At 38.8% G+C, this 13,517-nt stretch overlaps 1 protein-coding gene across 6 annotated transcripts in view; it reads right to left on the bottom strand.

The window, feature by feature from the left end:
- Positions 1–13,517, bottom strand: part of LOC143844499 (uncharacterized) — an 81,740-nt gene that overhangs the window by 22,000 nt on the left and 46,223 nt on the right. The window contains exons 5-7 of one of the 6 annotated variants that reach the window (XR_013233999.1): positions 9,057–13,117; positions 5,501–5,631; positions 4,549–4,606 (exon numbers count right to left, since the gene is read on the bottom strand). Coding sequence is in view for 1 of the 6 variants with exons in the window: in XM_077351678.1 (XP_077207793.1) it covers positions 4,549–4,606 (58 nt within the window). In the remaining 5 variants the exon portion in view is untranslated. The remainder of the gene's footprint in view (positions 1–4,548; positions 4,607–5,500; positions 5,632–9,056; positions 13,118–13,517) is intronic. The other 5 variants (XR_013234001.1, XR_013234000.1, XR_013233998.1 and 2 more) reach the window with 5 other exon arrangements.

Below are 13,517 nucleotides of genomic sequence, written 5' to 3'. Positions count from 1 at the left end.
ACAACATACAAACAAAGGCTTAAATGAGCTCCCATCATAATGGAACTCAACTATCATCTTGGACCAATCCAGGAGCCCGGTTAAGGGCCAATCAGGCTTCCCTGTTAAGGGCCAATCAAACCTCTTGGTGGGCTGCCCGAAATATACATAAGTTGCCTGTTTGCCTGTTATTCCCCGTTCAGTGTTTGGAGAAGGCGTCAAGAAAGAGCTGTTGTTTTTGAACAACTTGGAGTCTGTGTATTGCCGAACCCGCAGGCTTATTACTTAATATGCTACTGTCAAAGAGAATTTCACACTACCTCTTACAAAAAACCTGGATGTGGCAAACCACTGGTGGGAGTTTTCAGCATCAATTGAATCTTGTATTTTTAATGTTAAGGGCAAATGTACAATGGTCTGTACCCCACTGAATTATTTCTGGTATACTGCTGAAACTAATGTAATACATTAGGTAACATTGTGATTCTGTTTTAAACAGCTTTGTTGACAAATATTTATAATGCAAAAGAGACTGTGGCAAAAGATTCAAGCTCTACAGATGCCAGATTTAATATTTATATTTCGATTTCAAAACGGGCTACATAGGTGGATGTGGACTATCAATACATGCATTTCTAACTCCTAGCAATCTGCATGAGGCTTCAAATAATGCATCATTGTGAACTTCATTAAGTTTATTGTTCCTATTTTATTATTCTATTTCTAGAAGAAGAAATTCTAGAAATGGTGCAGCATGTCAGTATTAATGGAAAGGTACATATTTACTTTTCATCTTCCTTACTGGATTTATTTGCTCAGCATCCAGATTTCTTGGTTTGTAATTTTCTTAACACATTTCAGAGAACCACATATGATTCCGAAAGGCTTTAATCTTAGGCAGTATCCCACAGACTACCCATAATTCTGAAGCTCATTCACTCTATGGATAAAGTAGAATCTGCCCTGTCAAAAAGTGTGAAGAGTCTTTGAGGTCCTATGATACTTCTTCAAGCAGCATTATTCCTGCTGAAATATTACTGACTCAGATCCTCCCTGTGAACACTTGCCTTGCCAGTAATTACACTAGTATGATTTTTAATGCTGAGAAAATGTCTTAGTATAACCTGGGAGGCAGTTGAGCAATCAAGCACAAAAATGATTTCTTGTACAAACAAAAGAGAGGCTAACCAGAAACTATGTAGTTGATGCCTCTCTAAATTCAAATTAAACTTCTTAAACTTACACAGCAACTTGAAAGGAGGCTGTAAATCAAAACTTAGCTTTCTAATACTTCCTGTTCTCTGTATTTTTGATGGCAACTATTATTGTTGTTGTTGTTATTACTTCGATTTATAGCCCGCCACTCCCCTAAGGCTCATGGCAGGTAACATAAAAATATCCTATAAAAACAAATACACCGTCCAACCCAACCAATCCGACAGTGGTGGTATTCCCAGGGAGGAGACCAGGGAACACTGCATATATAGCCCTAAGAGGGGAAGGGGGGAAGGCGGGGCCTGATCTTACAAGGAGGCGCCGGCCTCAACCATAGGCCTCAACTAGGTTTTACCAGCCTCCATGTGAAGCCTGGAGTTCTCCTGGAATTGCAACTGATCTCCAGAATACAAGTCATTAGTTTCCCTGGAGAAAACAGAAGGCTCAGAGGGCAAACTTTATGACATCGCAGCTTCCCCCTTCCCCAAAGTCAGTCTTTCCAAGGCTTTAGTTCCAAATATCCAGGAATCTCCCAATTGGAGTTGGCAACTCAACAGTTAACGTGGCTCTTTATTTTTCCTAGCCTTTGGGATTGTGATTAGAGATTACCCCAGTACCTTGATCTTCCTTGACTAGTGTCCCGCAGAAGTTCTAGAAGCCAAAAATCCCCAGTATTATTGGGTGGAATGCTTTGTGTTTGTGGTGAGGATTTCAGGATTCATGTGGAATATGCATCTATTTATTTGGAAGATATTTGTATGTTCCCTTTCTCCCCAATAGTGATCCAAAGCAGTTTTTAAAACCATTTTCCTTTCCTCCATTTTATCTTCACTACAACAGTCTTGTGATGAGGGCTAGGCTGAGAGAGAATGGCTCGTCCAAGGTTAACTAGCGAGGTTCAGTGACAGAATAGAGAGTCCAATATGGGTCTCCCAGATCATGAGCCAACATTTCCGGATATGCTTTAAGGTTAAAAATAAAATAAAATTAAGAGGCAGAAGTACCAGTGACATCTACATGAAAGTGTCATGCTTTTTAACAAACATATGCCCTTGGTTAAACCTGGGTATTAACTTGAACTTATAAGTTGGTTATCATTCACTTTTTATGTGGTGATTTTACCTATTTTATACGGCTCCAAGCAGAACTGGACAAACTGTCCTAATTTAAAAAAACAAAGAAGGAAGCTAGTATTACAGTCAGAATGAAGGCAACATGGCATAACCCAGTCTTGCCAGATCTCAGAATCTAAGCAGGGCCCGTACTTGAATGGGAAACAACCAAGGAAGGCTCTGCAGAGAAAGGAAATGGCAAATTCAAATGTCTCCAGAATTCTTTTTTTAGGTTGGATGTTGGAAAAGGGAGAGCAGAAAACATACATCTTTCAGGCCATAACATTACGTCCTCTCTGTCCACATTGTGTGTAGGATGTATAATGCACTTCAGTTCACACAGGGTGTGACTTATAAGACTTCACCCTAGCATGGTGGGAAGTAGAAGCCAAAATGGAAGCCATCCAATTGAAAACCCAACCACCATTTGCTGACACTCAGGTGCCAAATGGAACACTCAGGTCCTTTAAAAGGCTGAGAACAAAGGGGAAATATTGGCATCCAGTAGCAATAACAATGCTGGAGAACATTTTTCTGACCACAGAAATAAGCGGGACCTCTAAAAAGCCCTTGTTCCACATGTAATTAGTCTTGTGTAATAAGCAATGTCACCTGATGCATTCCTATCCTTATCAAAAGACATAACAGACTTGCCATTGGAAGAAGAAGAAGAAGAGTTGGTTGTTATATGCTGCTTTTCCCTACCCGAAGGAGGCTCAAAGCGGCTTACAGTCGCCTTCCCATTCCTCTCCCCACAACAGACACCCTGTGGGGTGGGTGAGGCTGAGAGAGTCCTGAGAGAGAGTTTTATCAGTGCTGTGGCGAGCCCAAGGTCACCCAGCTGGTTGCATGTGGGGGAGTGCAGAATCGAACCTGGCATGCCAGATTAGAAGTCCGCACTCCTAACCACTACACCAAACTGGCTCTCCCAGTTGGGTCCCAAAAGAACAACTGTATCGGAACTTAGTCCTAAATCTACTCGTGTGCAAGAATAATCTTTGCTAGACTAGAGAAAAAGAGTTTAGGAATGAGTTTCTGGTAACTCAACAAAATGTCTAGTGCGAGTGGCAATTTGCATGTGGAAGTTTTTCAGACCACATGCTCTCTCTTCTTTTTTGGGCCTTAGTAGAAATTTGCAGGTGATGAGAGGAACCTTCATTCTCTTAAAAGAATAGGCCAACTTACTGATTGGAGAAAATTACATGAAAGTTTTTTTTTAATCAAAATGTCTGTGGTCTGCTGTCTGATTTTCTGGGCCAGATGTCAAATGTTTTTCACTGATGTCGATGTTGAAGTAATCAGTAAGCCAATTCCAAGAAGGAGTAAGTGAGACTATAATAACATTTCACTTCAATATTACATAAGCCTTTTTATCCCCCCCAGCTATGAACAAAGTAACAGGACCCCTCACATTCAATATAATTACACAAAGCATTACTTTGAAATTTGTGAGACATTTTTATGTGCGGTCAATTGCTATATGCATGAAGATGGGAGGCTTTCGTAAAAAAAAAATTTGCAAAAATACATTTACAAAGTTTTATATTTTTAAACATTTACATTTAATTTAAAACATAATTGCATTTTTAGTATTTAATCTATTTTATGAAGTTTATCTTTGCTCGTAGAGTATTAACTAGCAATTTTAAAAAGGAAAGAATTTGCTAGAAGAAAAGACTTTTGGGTGCAGGTTAAAAGGGAGACAGAGAAGGATTGATGGATGGTGAGCCACTGTGAATCATCACAGCTGATCAGGGAAAGTATATGGTGTTGGAAAGAGTCAGCTGAGCACAGCCAATTCATGGTTATTTTGTAAGGTTTTCAAGGCAAGAGATATTGAGAGGTAGTTTGCCATTATTCGCCTCTGTGCAACAACCCTAGATTTCCTAGGTAGACTCTGATCCAAGTACTAACCAGGTGAGCCTAGGCATATGCCAAAGGAGGCGGTCTCCAAAAAGTCAAAAAAATGTACATATTGGTTGGAGCCATAATCTACAGATCCCATTCAGCTACACTTTATAATTAGTTCTGACTTTGTATCTAGAGTGTATTGTTATAATTCTGACCACTGAAGAATACCCAGTAGGGTCAAAACACGTTTGGTCTTATGTGCAGTTTTTATGTAGTTTTTATTCTGTTTTTAAATTGTGCAGCACAATGAATAATTACTGTTTTTATAATATTTTATTGTACAGCTCAACTTCTGAGTTCCCAAGTACTAACCAGGACCAATCCTGCTTACCTTCTGAGTTCAGATGAGATTGGACTAGCCTGGGCCACCAGATGAGGCATACAGCGATCTGAAATGAAATAACAATTTTTCAATGTAAGATTCTAACGTTTGTATGTGCTTTAAAAATGTATACTTTCCTCCATGCAGATATATAATACACTTTCACTGGTGTGGTCTAGTTAGAAATTTAAAGGGAAAGCAGACTAGGCAAAAAGTGGCCAGAATGTCACCCTCGTAAGAAAGTTGTATGTAGTACCTGCCCCTTGTGGACACATGATATGGGTTGGTTGATTTCGTATTATATAAGAAATTCTATCTTGCCTTGCAAACAAAATAATGAAAATTGCTACGTAAAGCAAATAACACTGAGCATTAAAAGAAAAATGCATAATAAATAAATGTGAAAACTCAGCATTAAAGCACTGGCAAAAAATTGTTTGCTGCAATTGTACATTACTTTTCGTTCTAAAGTGGGTCACAGAAAAATACCAAAGTACAAGTTACAAATCTTAACAGATAGGACACACAAAAAACAAACATCTCCTGGTTGGGCTGATCTAGACTGAAGAGCCTGCCTAATAGTGCCCAGGCTACAAGCCATGGGATTTGGCTCAGGCTTCATTTCCTTAGGCTTCTTCATCCATGTGGAACCCAACTCCTTCTTGTTTGTTGTCCATAGGGGTGTGCACTCAGATATACTCACAACCCCCCCCCCCGAAATTAACTGTTTCATGTTGGCTCAGTGATGCTTCGTTGGAATATGCATGATTGAAAGGATAGGCTGCCTAAGGAGGTGGTGAGCTCCCCCTCACTGGCAGTCTTCAAGCAAAGGTTGGATACCCACTTTTCTTGGATGCTTTAGGATGCTTTGGGCTGATACTGCGTTGAGCAGGGGGTTGGACTAGATGGCCTGTATGGCCCCTTCCAACTCTATGATTCTGTGATATGCAGAATATCTTACAGGAGGCATCAGAAGAGTGGAGTATTTAGCATAGTTAGAATAGGAACTTGCTGATGTTTTTCAGATAATCTCCTCCAGTGTCCTTTGAAGACTTTGGGCTCTTTTGAGCATACTTCCTCCCTGCTTGCCTCCTGAACAGATAGAAAGAACAAAGGAAGTTAGGGATATTAGTTCTCTCCTCTCTTTCTATACAAAGTTGTTTCACTTCTAAATAAAACTATTTTATACTTTTAAGCAGACGTGCTTTGCAATCTTTGCATATTTAAACTCTGCCAAGAAATTCTCACCAATTCCAGGAGTAACAAGATTTATTTTCAGGAATTTGGGGAGTCTTTTGTATTTGTGGCACCAGGAGCCAAGAGAGAGAAAGATGAAGCTGGTGAGCCAAACAGCTGTTTGGTGAGACCAGCTTCCTTTCTCTTTTTTCCTCCTTACTCCTGCTTCCCTGGTGGAAGAGAACAGGAGAAGGATAGGTCAATCACTAAAATGGCCCCAAATCCTAGAAAAACTTGGTTAGGATGTCTAAATTCAGGATTATGAAAACTTTTCCTGAAATCTGGTTCCAATATTAATCTATAAATCCCCAGTTGCCAGAAAGATCCCCCCCCCCCGCAACACCAGCAGTGCCTCTAGCACCTCAGGCTTAAAAACCTGCAAGCAGAGGACAAAAGCAGAAGACACTGTAGAAAACTGTGTATTGTCCATTCAAAGCTAAAGCTAAAGCAAATAAAATGATTTTCAGCTGATGCTTAAAAGCTATTAAAATAAGTGCCAGATAGATTTTATTTATTTGTTTGTTTATTTGTTTGTTTATTTATTTATTACATTTATATACCGCCCTCCCCGAAGGCTCAGAGCAGTTTACAGGGAACAAGAAAAGATACAAATATGGTAACAGGTGATAACAGTAATAACATTATAACAATACCATGATCATAACAATAACATTAGAAAATGGAATTGCAAGAGCCTCCACTCAACTCTTACTGGGACCCTTAGATGTCCCCTCTTAGATGTCCCCAAGCAGTTCAGATGCCACAACCAAGAAAACAAATCTGCATGTGAGGCTATGGCCTTGTTTGTGTGTTTCAGAATGGGATATAAATACTGAAATTCACCAACTGGTTTCATTGGTCATTATGCTATAACTGGACCGGCATAATATTCCCAAGAAAAAGAGTAACAGATTCAAACTAAATGAAATATTTATTCATTAGAACTCAGGAATTCAACTAGAGATAGACCAAGGTTGCCAACCCTTTAAAATCATGAATACAGCTACATAGATAGGCTCCGAATAAAACCACCCTCTCTCTCCCAGTAAACATATGCATACGCATAAACCTGAGAAGAGGAGAGGATGAGAGGAAGACATAATGGTAGGAAAGGAAGGAGGTTTTGACGAGTGATACTACCCGATCCAAGATATGTGAGAAGTTGAGAAATGCAGGGAAGTCCATGCAGCAGAAATCCAATCTGAAAGTAACTATCAGCAAAATTTTGCAGCAAGATTAGGAAATTACACCTGACATTCCCACATGAGGAGATTGAAATGATAGTACATCATCTTGTTGATTGCCCATCCTGGGTGGATTAGATATTCGGTTCTCCTTTATCAGTACCTGGATTAGAGGTCATACTTTCCCCAACAACTGGAAATTACCCATATTGCTTTTGAAGAAACATCCCCTACAGCAGGGGACACGACTGTATTGTGTATGCCTTGGAACTGGGGGTATGTAAATATTTTAGTGGCGTCGTGCTTCTATGATGGGATGTGTTTGGATGTGGCAGGCCAGATGTGCTCTCTGAAAACATAATCCCAAGATGCCCACTGCAAAGCTTTCAAGGGGATGCCCTTCAAAACAACTAGAAGGAGAATGGGAATCAAATTTGTCTGTCTTAATTAAGGAGGGGACAGGGGCCCTACAATGTAATTTGGGAACGTTTTTATTTCAAAAATCACAGCAAACTATACATTGGAGCCATGATCTAAATTTTATTTCTTATGTAGAAGTGGAAGGCACAGAGTTGATTACACAGACGATGGTAAGACTGAAGATAAAGGGCTTGCTGCAAGTAACAGTAGAAAAGACTTACATGAAACTCTTCCTTCTTCTCTACATTTTTAGTTAGTTTAGTGGTCACACTCACATAGCTCATATCTGATCTCTAGCAGGAAAGAGTGAGCAACACTCTTCACTGGACAATTCTTTCACAGTTCCTGTCAGATCTTGACTCTTGGCTTACCATCATCTTCACCTCCCCCTCTATATGAGAAGGATGTTGAATCTGTGTACTTTTTTTTTACTGCTGATGTTTAGAAAAACTTGTAAGTCAATAGTGGCAACCTCAAATACTACCATGTTGGGGAAACAGTTGGCCTCTGAAAGAATGGGAAGGGTAGACATCTAAAAAAAGATCTTGTACTTCCCCTAGCAATGGTTAAACTGCAATGCAGTCCTAAATGGAGTTGTGCCCTTCTATGTATATTGAAGTCATTGGGCTTAGAAGGGTGTAACTCTACTTAAAATCACTGCAGGTAACTCTGGAAGGTAGGTTTGAAAACAGCTGTGATGACAATAAAGTCAATCAAGCTAAAAGAGAGCAATCCCCTCACTGCCACACCGATAAATAATATAAATCTTTATTTTTATAGCCTGCCTTCCCTGAACACTCAGAGCAGATAAAAACTTAAGATAATATTCAATAGAAATATAAATCCATATATAAATTCAATAAAGCATTTTGTATTTGAGTAGCCCCCAACTAATTTCAGTTGGGGGTATCAGATCCTTAGAGGGCACATCTCTCTACATCTCTGCTTCTTAATTAACAGGTAAAAATATTTGGAGTATGTGTGCATTCTTCTTTAATAGGCTACACAGCTGAGAAAACTTTTGAAAACTTTGTTGATCAGCAATGCAAATTCTCATTCGCCCTGCTTCTTTTAATTAACTTTTTAATTTTCAAACACAAAGATAGTGTTGATGATGACTGGTAAGCTTGGGCAGAGAGATGTACTGATCTAATGCTGTTCTTTGGAAATCTGCAGAGAAATGAATCTCAGGGAACAAATGAAATGATAATGGGATTTCAGTTCATCAGGGTTCAATTCCGCAAAATAAATGTTCGGTTTCACAGATTGTTTGTTGAGGAAAAGGTGTCTTTTGCTTTAATGAGAAGAACTGATTCAAGACTCAGACAGCATTTGGAATATACACACACACACACACACACACACACACACACATAGCTAAATAGTGCTGCTTATTGAGAAAACAGCAGTCAATAGTGGCCAACTAGAGCGACCAGACGCAATGAAACACAGGGCTCTATCTGCTCAAGGTAATAGCTGTGCAGAAGAGAGAACTGATGGAGTTCTGGTTCTTCTCAGCCTTCCATGACAATCTGCACCCACTGGAATTTCCTACGTACCACAATTATTAAAGCTACCTTGACACCTGTCACACTTACAACCAAGTCAGCTTTCCTTCTTTCTCTCTCCTTAGCAGGCTCCCCTGTAAAAATCTTGGACAAGATGCATGGCAGTTACCAGGAGTGAGTAAGGCCCAGTTGTTCAGTATCCACCAGTGACAGGCCCAGATGCAGCAGAGTCACTAGCATCAAGCGAGGTCCAGCGGTGCCTGCTAGTGCTGAGATGAATAGTGTGCATAGTGAACCTCTGGTGGTTATTGCTAGGCCAATCCTCTGTGAGGTTTCCTTCAGGGGACATGATAGGGATGAAGACGGTTCTCTTTCAAGAGCTGCTTTGTCCAAGTACACCTCTGCTCCCGGGCATTGTCCTGTTTTATAGAAACCAATATTTGAAATACTTAGAAATATTGGTATAACTCAGGGAATGGTCTTTTCTTAAAGTTACAGGTGGTTTTATTATTTGGGAAGGTTTAATCTCCCAATATTTTTGTTTTCCGCCCCGTATATTTCAGGTTTTTTGGGCAACTTGAAACTTTCTCCAGATGTATAGGGAAATCCTCTCTATCTTTTCCCAGCTCCATTTTTCTCATCTATTAATCCACATTTTGTGGCCTGCTTTGGAATTAGATATGTGACAGTTGACATCATGTGTGGAATCTCTCATATTAACCTGCAATTTGACCTTATCCTATCCCAGATTCATAATAAAATGATCTAAATTATCCGTACCAAACTCTAGAAAGCTTAATATCTACAGGTTAAAATGTGGATATCTATGGAATATGGAATATTTAGTACTTACAGGAGGAACTGAGGATAATTTAAATTAAGCACCTGCTATTGGGTTGGTTTTCTGTAGATATGTAGCAGCAGTCAGTCCTGACAAATGGAAGAACGGCAGATTTCTGTTGGTTCTTGTTTAAAGAAAAATAGAGGAAGAAGGCTAACAGTAAATCTGCCGACTCCCTGCTTCAGGGAGGATCTAGTTGGATAGGACAAGGTAGTACTTGCACTGCCAAAGGCCCACAGATTTCCAAAAAATTTGGACCTAAGATATAAATGTGCATGAGCAGTCTAATCCTACATTCATTTTATTTATTCTTTCAATTAAAGAATTGTGGCAGTGTTCTCTTTCTTTGTTTATAGTAGCATATGAAACTATTTTATGCAAAATTATACTATTGATCCAAGAAAAACAAAAATGGTTTAATTTTATTAACAGTGAAAACTTCGAGGTAGATGAAAAGAAACTAGAGTAATGAATCTGCCTTTTAAGTAGGGATTCTGTTTCTTGTCTACCTAGGCTTAAGAAGGCTTGGGGCTAGTTTTAAATATGTTTTTGGGGCCAGGCACTCCTGCAGTCACCTGCAAGCAAGTGAAACCATTCTCCTCCTACCCTCATGCAAAGCCTGCTTGTGCTGAGATCTTTTAGGTTAGCATCTTAAAGGGCATCACATAACATCTATTTCCATTATGGTCAGAAAAAATCACCAGAGCTTAGAGGCAGATGTGTATTACTAACAATCTATCTGGTATACCTCAACTGGAAGTACAGTCTACTCTTGGCCTTTTTAATACTGATAACATAGCTCTCTCTTTACTTTAGTCAGAAAGGCTGTATTGCATATCATAAGAAGCAAGGTGTCACCCTGTTCCTATGTCTAATGAGTACAAATATTTCAAGTAGTTAAAGACAGCAATCATGTCCCCCCTTAATCTCCTCTTCTCCAAGTTGAACTTTCCCAAGTCTCACAGCCTTTCCTTCTAGGGCTTGGTCTTCAGATTCTGGATCATCCTTGTGGCTTTCCTTGGTACCCTTTCCATTTTGCTTCCTATTTTTTGAGTTTAAAATATCTGGAAAAGATGACGTCTTAGTCAACTAGAGCAGGTACTTGCATGGGACAGATTATTCTTTGGTTAGAATAATGCAGATACATTTTGCAAGTTTGCAAGACAGGGTAGCAATTCAAACAGTGCAGGTCAGACTGACCAGTTTAGAAACCCATGTCACCTTTGATAACTCCAAGGCCCCTGGTACCGAAACATAACAGAACATTTCCAGAACATAGCCAAGGTCTGGTCTGGGCCCTGCTAGTCCATAACCTGCCACAGCCAGCAACCATGTATAACAAGTGAAAATAAAGCAAAGGTTTTTCCTAAAGAGACCATGTTAAAATAACTATACAATATCATAAGGGAGCATCAACAAATTCACAACTGCCCATAATGTAACACCTTCCCTCAAAACAGCTACAAGAAGCAACAATATGAACCAGAACCTCCTCTTTTCAGATTTGATTTTTTTAAATAATATTTTTATTTATATATAATAGTATACAGAAAAGAAGAAACAAGTGTTGGTTACAATCTGTCCCGATCCCTGAACCCACAGTCCCTGTGTTCTGCTTGGAACTTTATTTGGCCAAGGAGAACTCTTGTCAGATTTGAGATAGCAGAATCACCACCCATTCATTCCATTTGTACCATATATTCATAGATTTTAACTGCATTCTAAGGAAGATTCTTCAACAAACAAAAGCTATCTAATACTGTTTTTTTTTTTTTAAATTCTGAATGGCTATCAGTTTTGTCAACCTGCAAAACCCTTGGTACAGTGCAATCCTAAACAGTTACACCCCTCTAAGCCCACTGAATTAAATGCATTTAGAATGTGTAAGTTGATTTAGGATTGCACTGGTAGTCTTTGATAGACAACGCATTTTTAAAGCATTCTATCACCATACCACCCGCTTCTCTTTCTTTTAGATCTCCACATGTCATGGCACTAAATTCGACACAAGATGTGATCCTTCTGTACCAGGAGCAAGAAAACGAAGACCTTCCTTAATAATTATTGAAAAGCAGAAATTAGACCCAAACAAAGAAATATACAAACACAGAGAGATAAAAAAAGGAAAGTAGCAGTGCTTACATTTTCTGGGCTAGACATAATTGATATGTTTGCCTGTGATTCACACATTATTTTAGGTTTCTGTGTGGGAGAAGGGAATTTTATTACAAAATATTCTGCATTTAAAATACTATTTAATTATAGTTTGTTTCCTTAGGGATTTTATCACCATGTGATTTAATTTGGTATATGCCCTAAGGGGCAGCATATTTTCAATTATGGAATATTTCCTCCAGAAACAATAATGGTTCAATGATTTATTGCAGGATCCTATTATAAGGTGGCTCTTGCAAGTGAAACTTGAATGCAATTGGCTTAACAATATAGCATAGAGTGCACTAAAATGCATGGAAGCAGAACGTATGTTTCTGCACGCAAGGGGGGAAAAATTCGTATTTATACACTTTCCTTTCATCCTTTTGCATAATACTTCAATTATTATATCTTTGGAAAAAAAGGGAAACTTGGAAAGCTGAGAGCTATGGAACATTTACATTATTATCTCTTCAAAAAGTTCATTTTTGGACAAGTATCATTTGGATAGGGATTAACTTAATCAGAGATTTTGAATCTTCTTTACTTTAATTTTTAATCTCTTTTTTTAAAAAAAATATGTCTGAATCTTAAAAAGGCCTAAACCTGTAGTCACAAAGCACCACTTCAAAAAAAAGAGGGAGGGGGGGACGAAAGTTTTAAAAGCAACCACCAGCTGTAGGAGAGATAGTGAAAGCAGCAGATTTGTGACAGAGCAGAGCATGAAACCCATCAGCTGATGAGTGAAAATCCCTGGTTTCTAATTAATCGAGGTACACAGGCCAAGGGATGAAGAGGATCAGGGAAATGAAATCAGGAAAAAGATACCATCAGTCATTTCTGCGGCCCATTGTCATACTTCAGAATCTGCTGTAATGAATCACTCAGGCATTCCAGAGATACATTCAAATGGTGAAGAAAATTCATTGTCCGGTGAAGAGTGTTTGATAAAAATCTTTCTTTTCCCCCTCTTTGTCAGAAGCCTATGATCAGAAAAAAGGGAAAATCCAGACAGCACAACAGGTGTGCTTTTGCAAGCCTGCTGAAATCTGCAAATGCACGGCGGGACTAAAGAATGTTTTTGTACTAAAATTTTACCAAAATGGGGAAAGTAGTATCTTGTAATAACAGACCGTACTAAAAGGGGGATAGTCTTCAGGAATGGGGAGGGCAGGGAGACATGCTTAGTATTAAGTGGATAGAAAAGATCCAACTTTTATTTCACTTTGGAAATTCTTTTACACACACACACACACACACACACACACACAGAGAGAGAGAGAGAGAGAGAGAGAGAGAGAGAGAGAGAGAGAGAGAGATTAACATTACTAATTGACAAAAAATATCTTAAATTACAGCAATTTTAGTTTGAAACTTGTGTGTATCAATGCCATCCAAAACAGAATTACACCCTTCTAATCCTATTGAATATGATTGCCTCTGTTTAGGATAGCATTGTATGTATGTTTTGGAATTTTGTGTGTATATGTATATATCATTAGATTGTCCAAACTGTATGTTAAGTTCTGTCATAAATTATTAAAGAAGTGTACCTATACCCTGAGTATATTTCCCTACATACATTGCTTTTGAGAACCCAGATTTAAGTACCTAGTTTCAAAGACAAAATCCTAA

The sequence above is a fragment of the Paroedura picta genome, chromosome 9, assembly GCF_049243985.1.
Source record: "Paroedura picta isolate Pp20150507F chromosome 9, Ppicta_v3.0, whole genome shotgun sequence".
Taxonomy (NCBI): domain Eukaryota; kingdom Metazoa; phylum Chordata; class Lepidosauria; order Squamata; family Gekkonidae; genus Paroedura; species Paroedura picta.
This window is presented reverse-complemented; position numbering and strand designations above follow the sequence as displayed.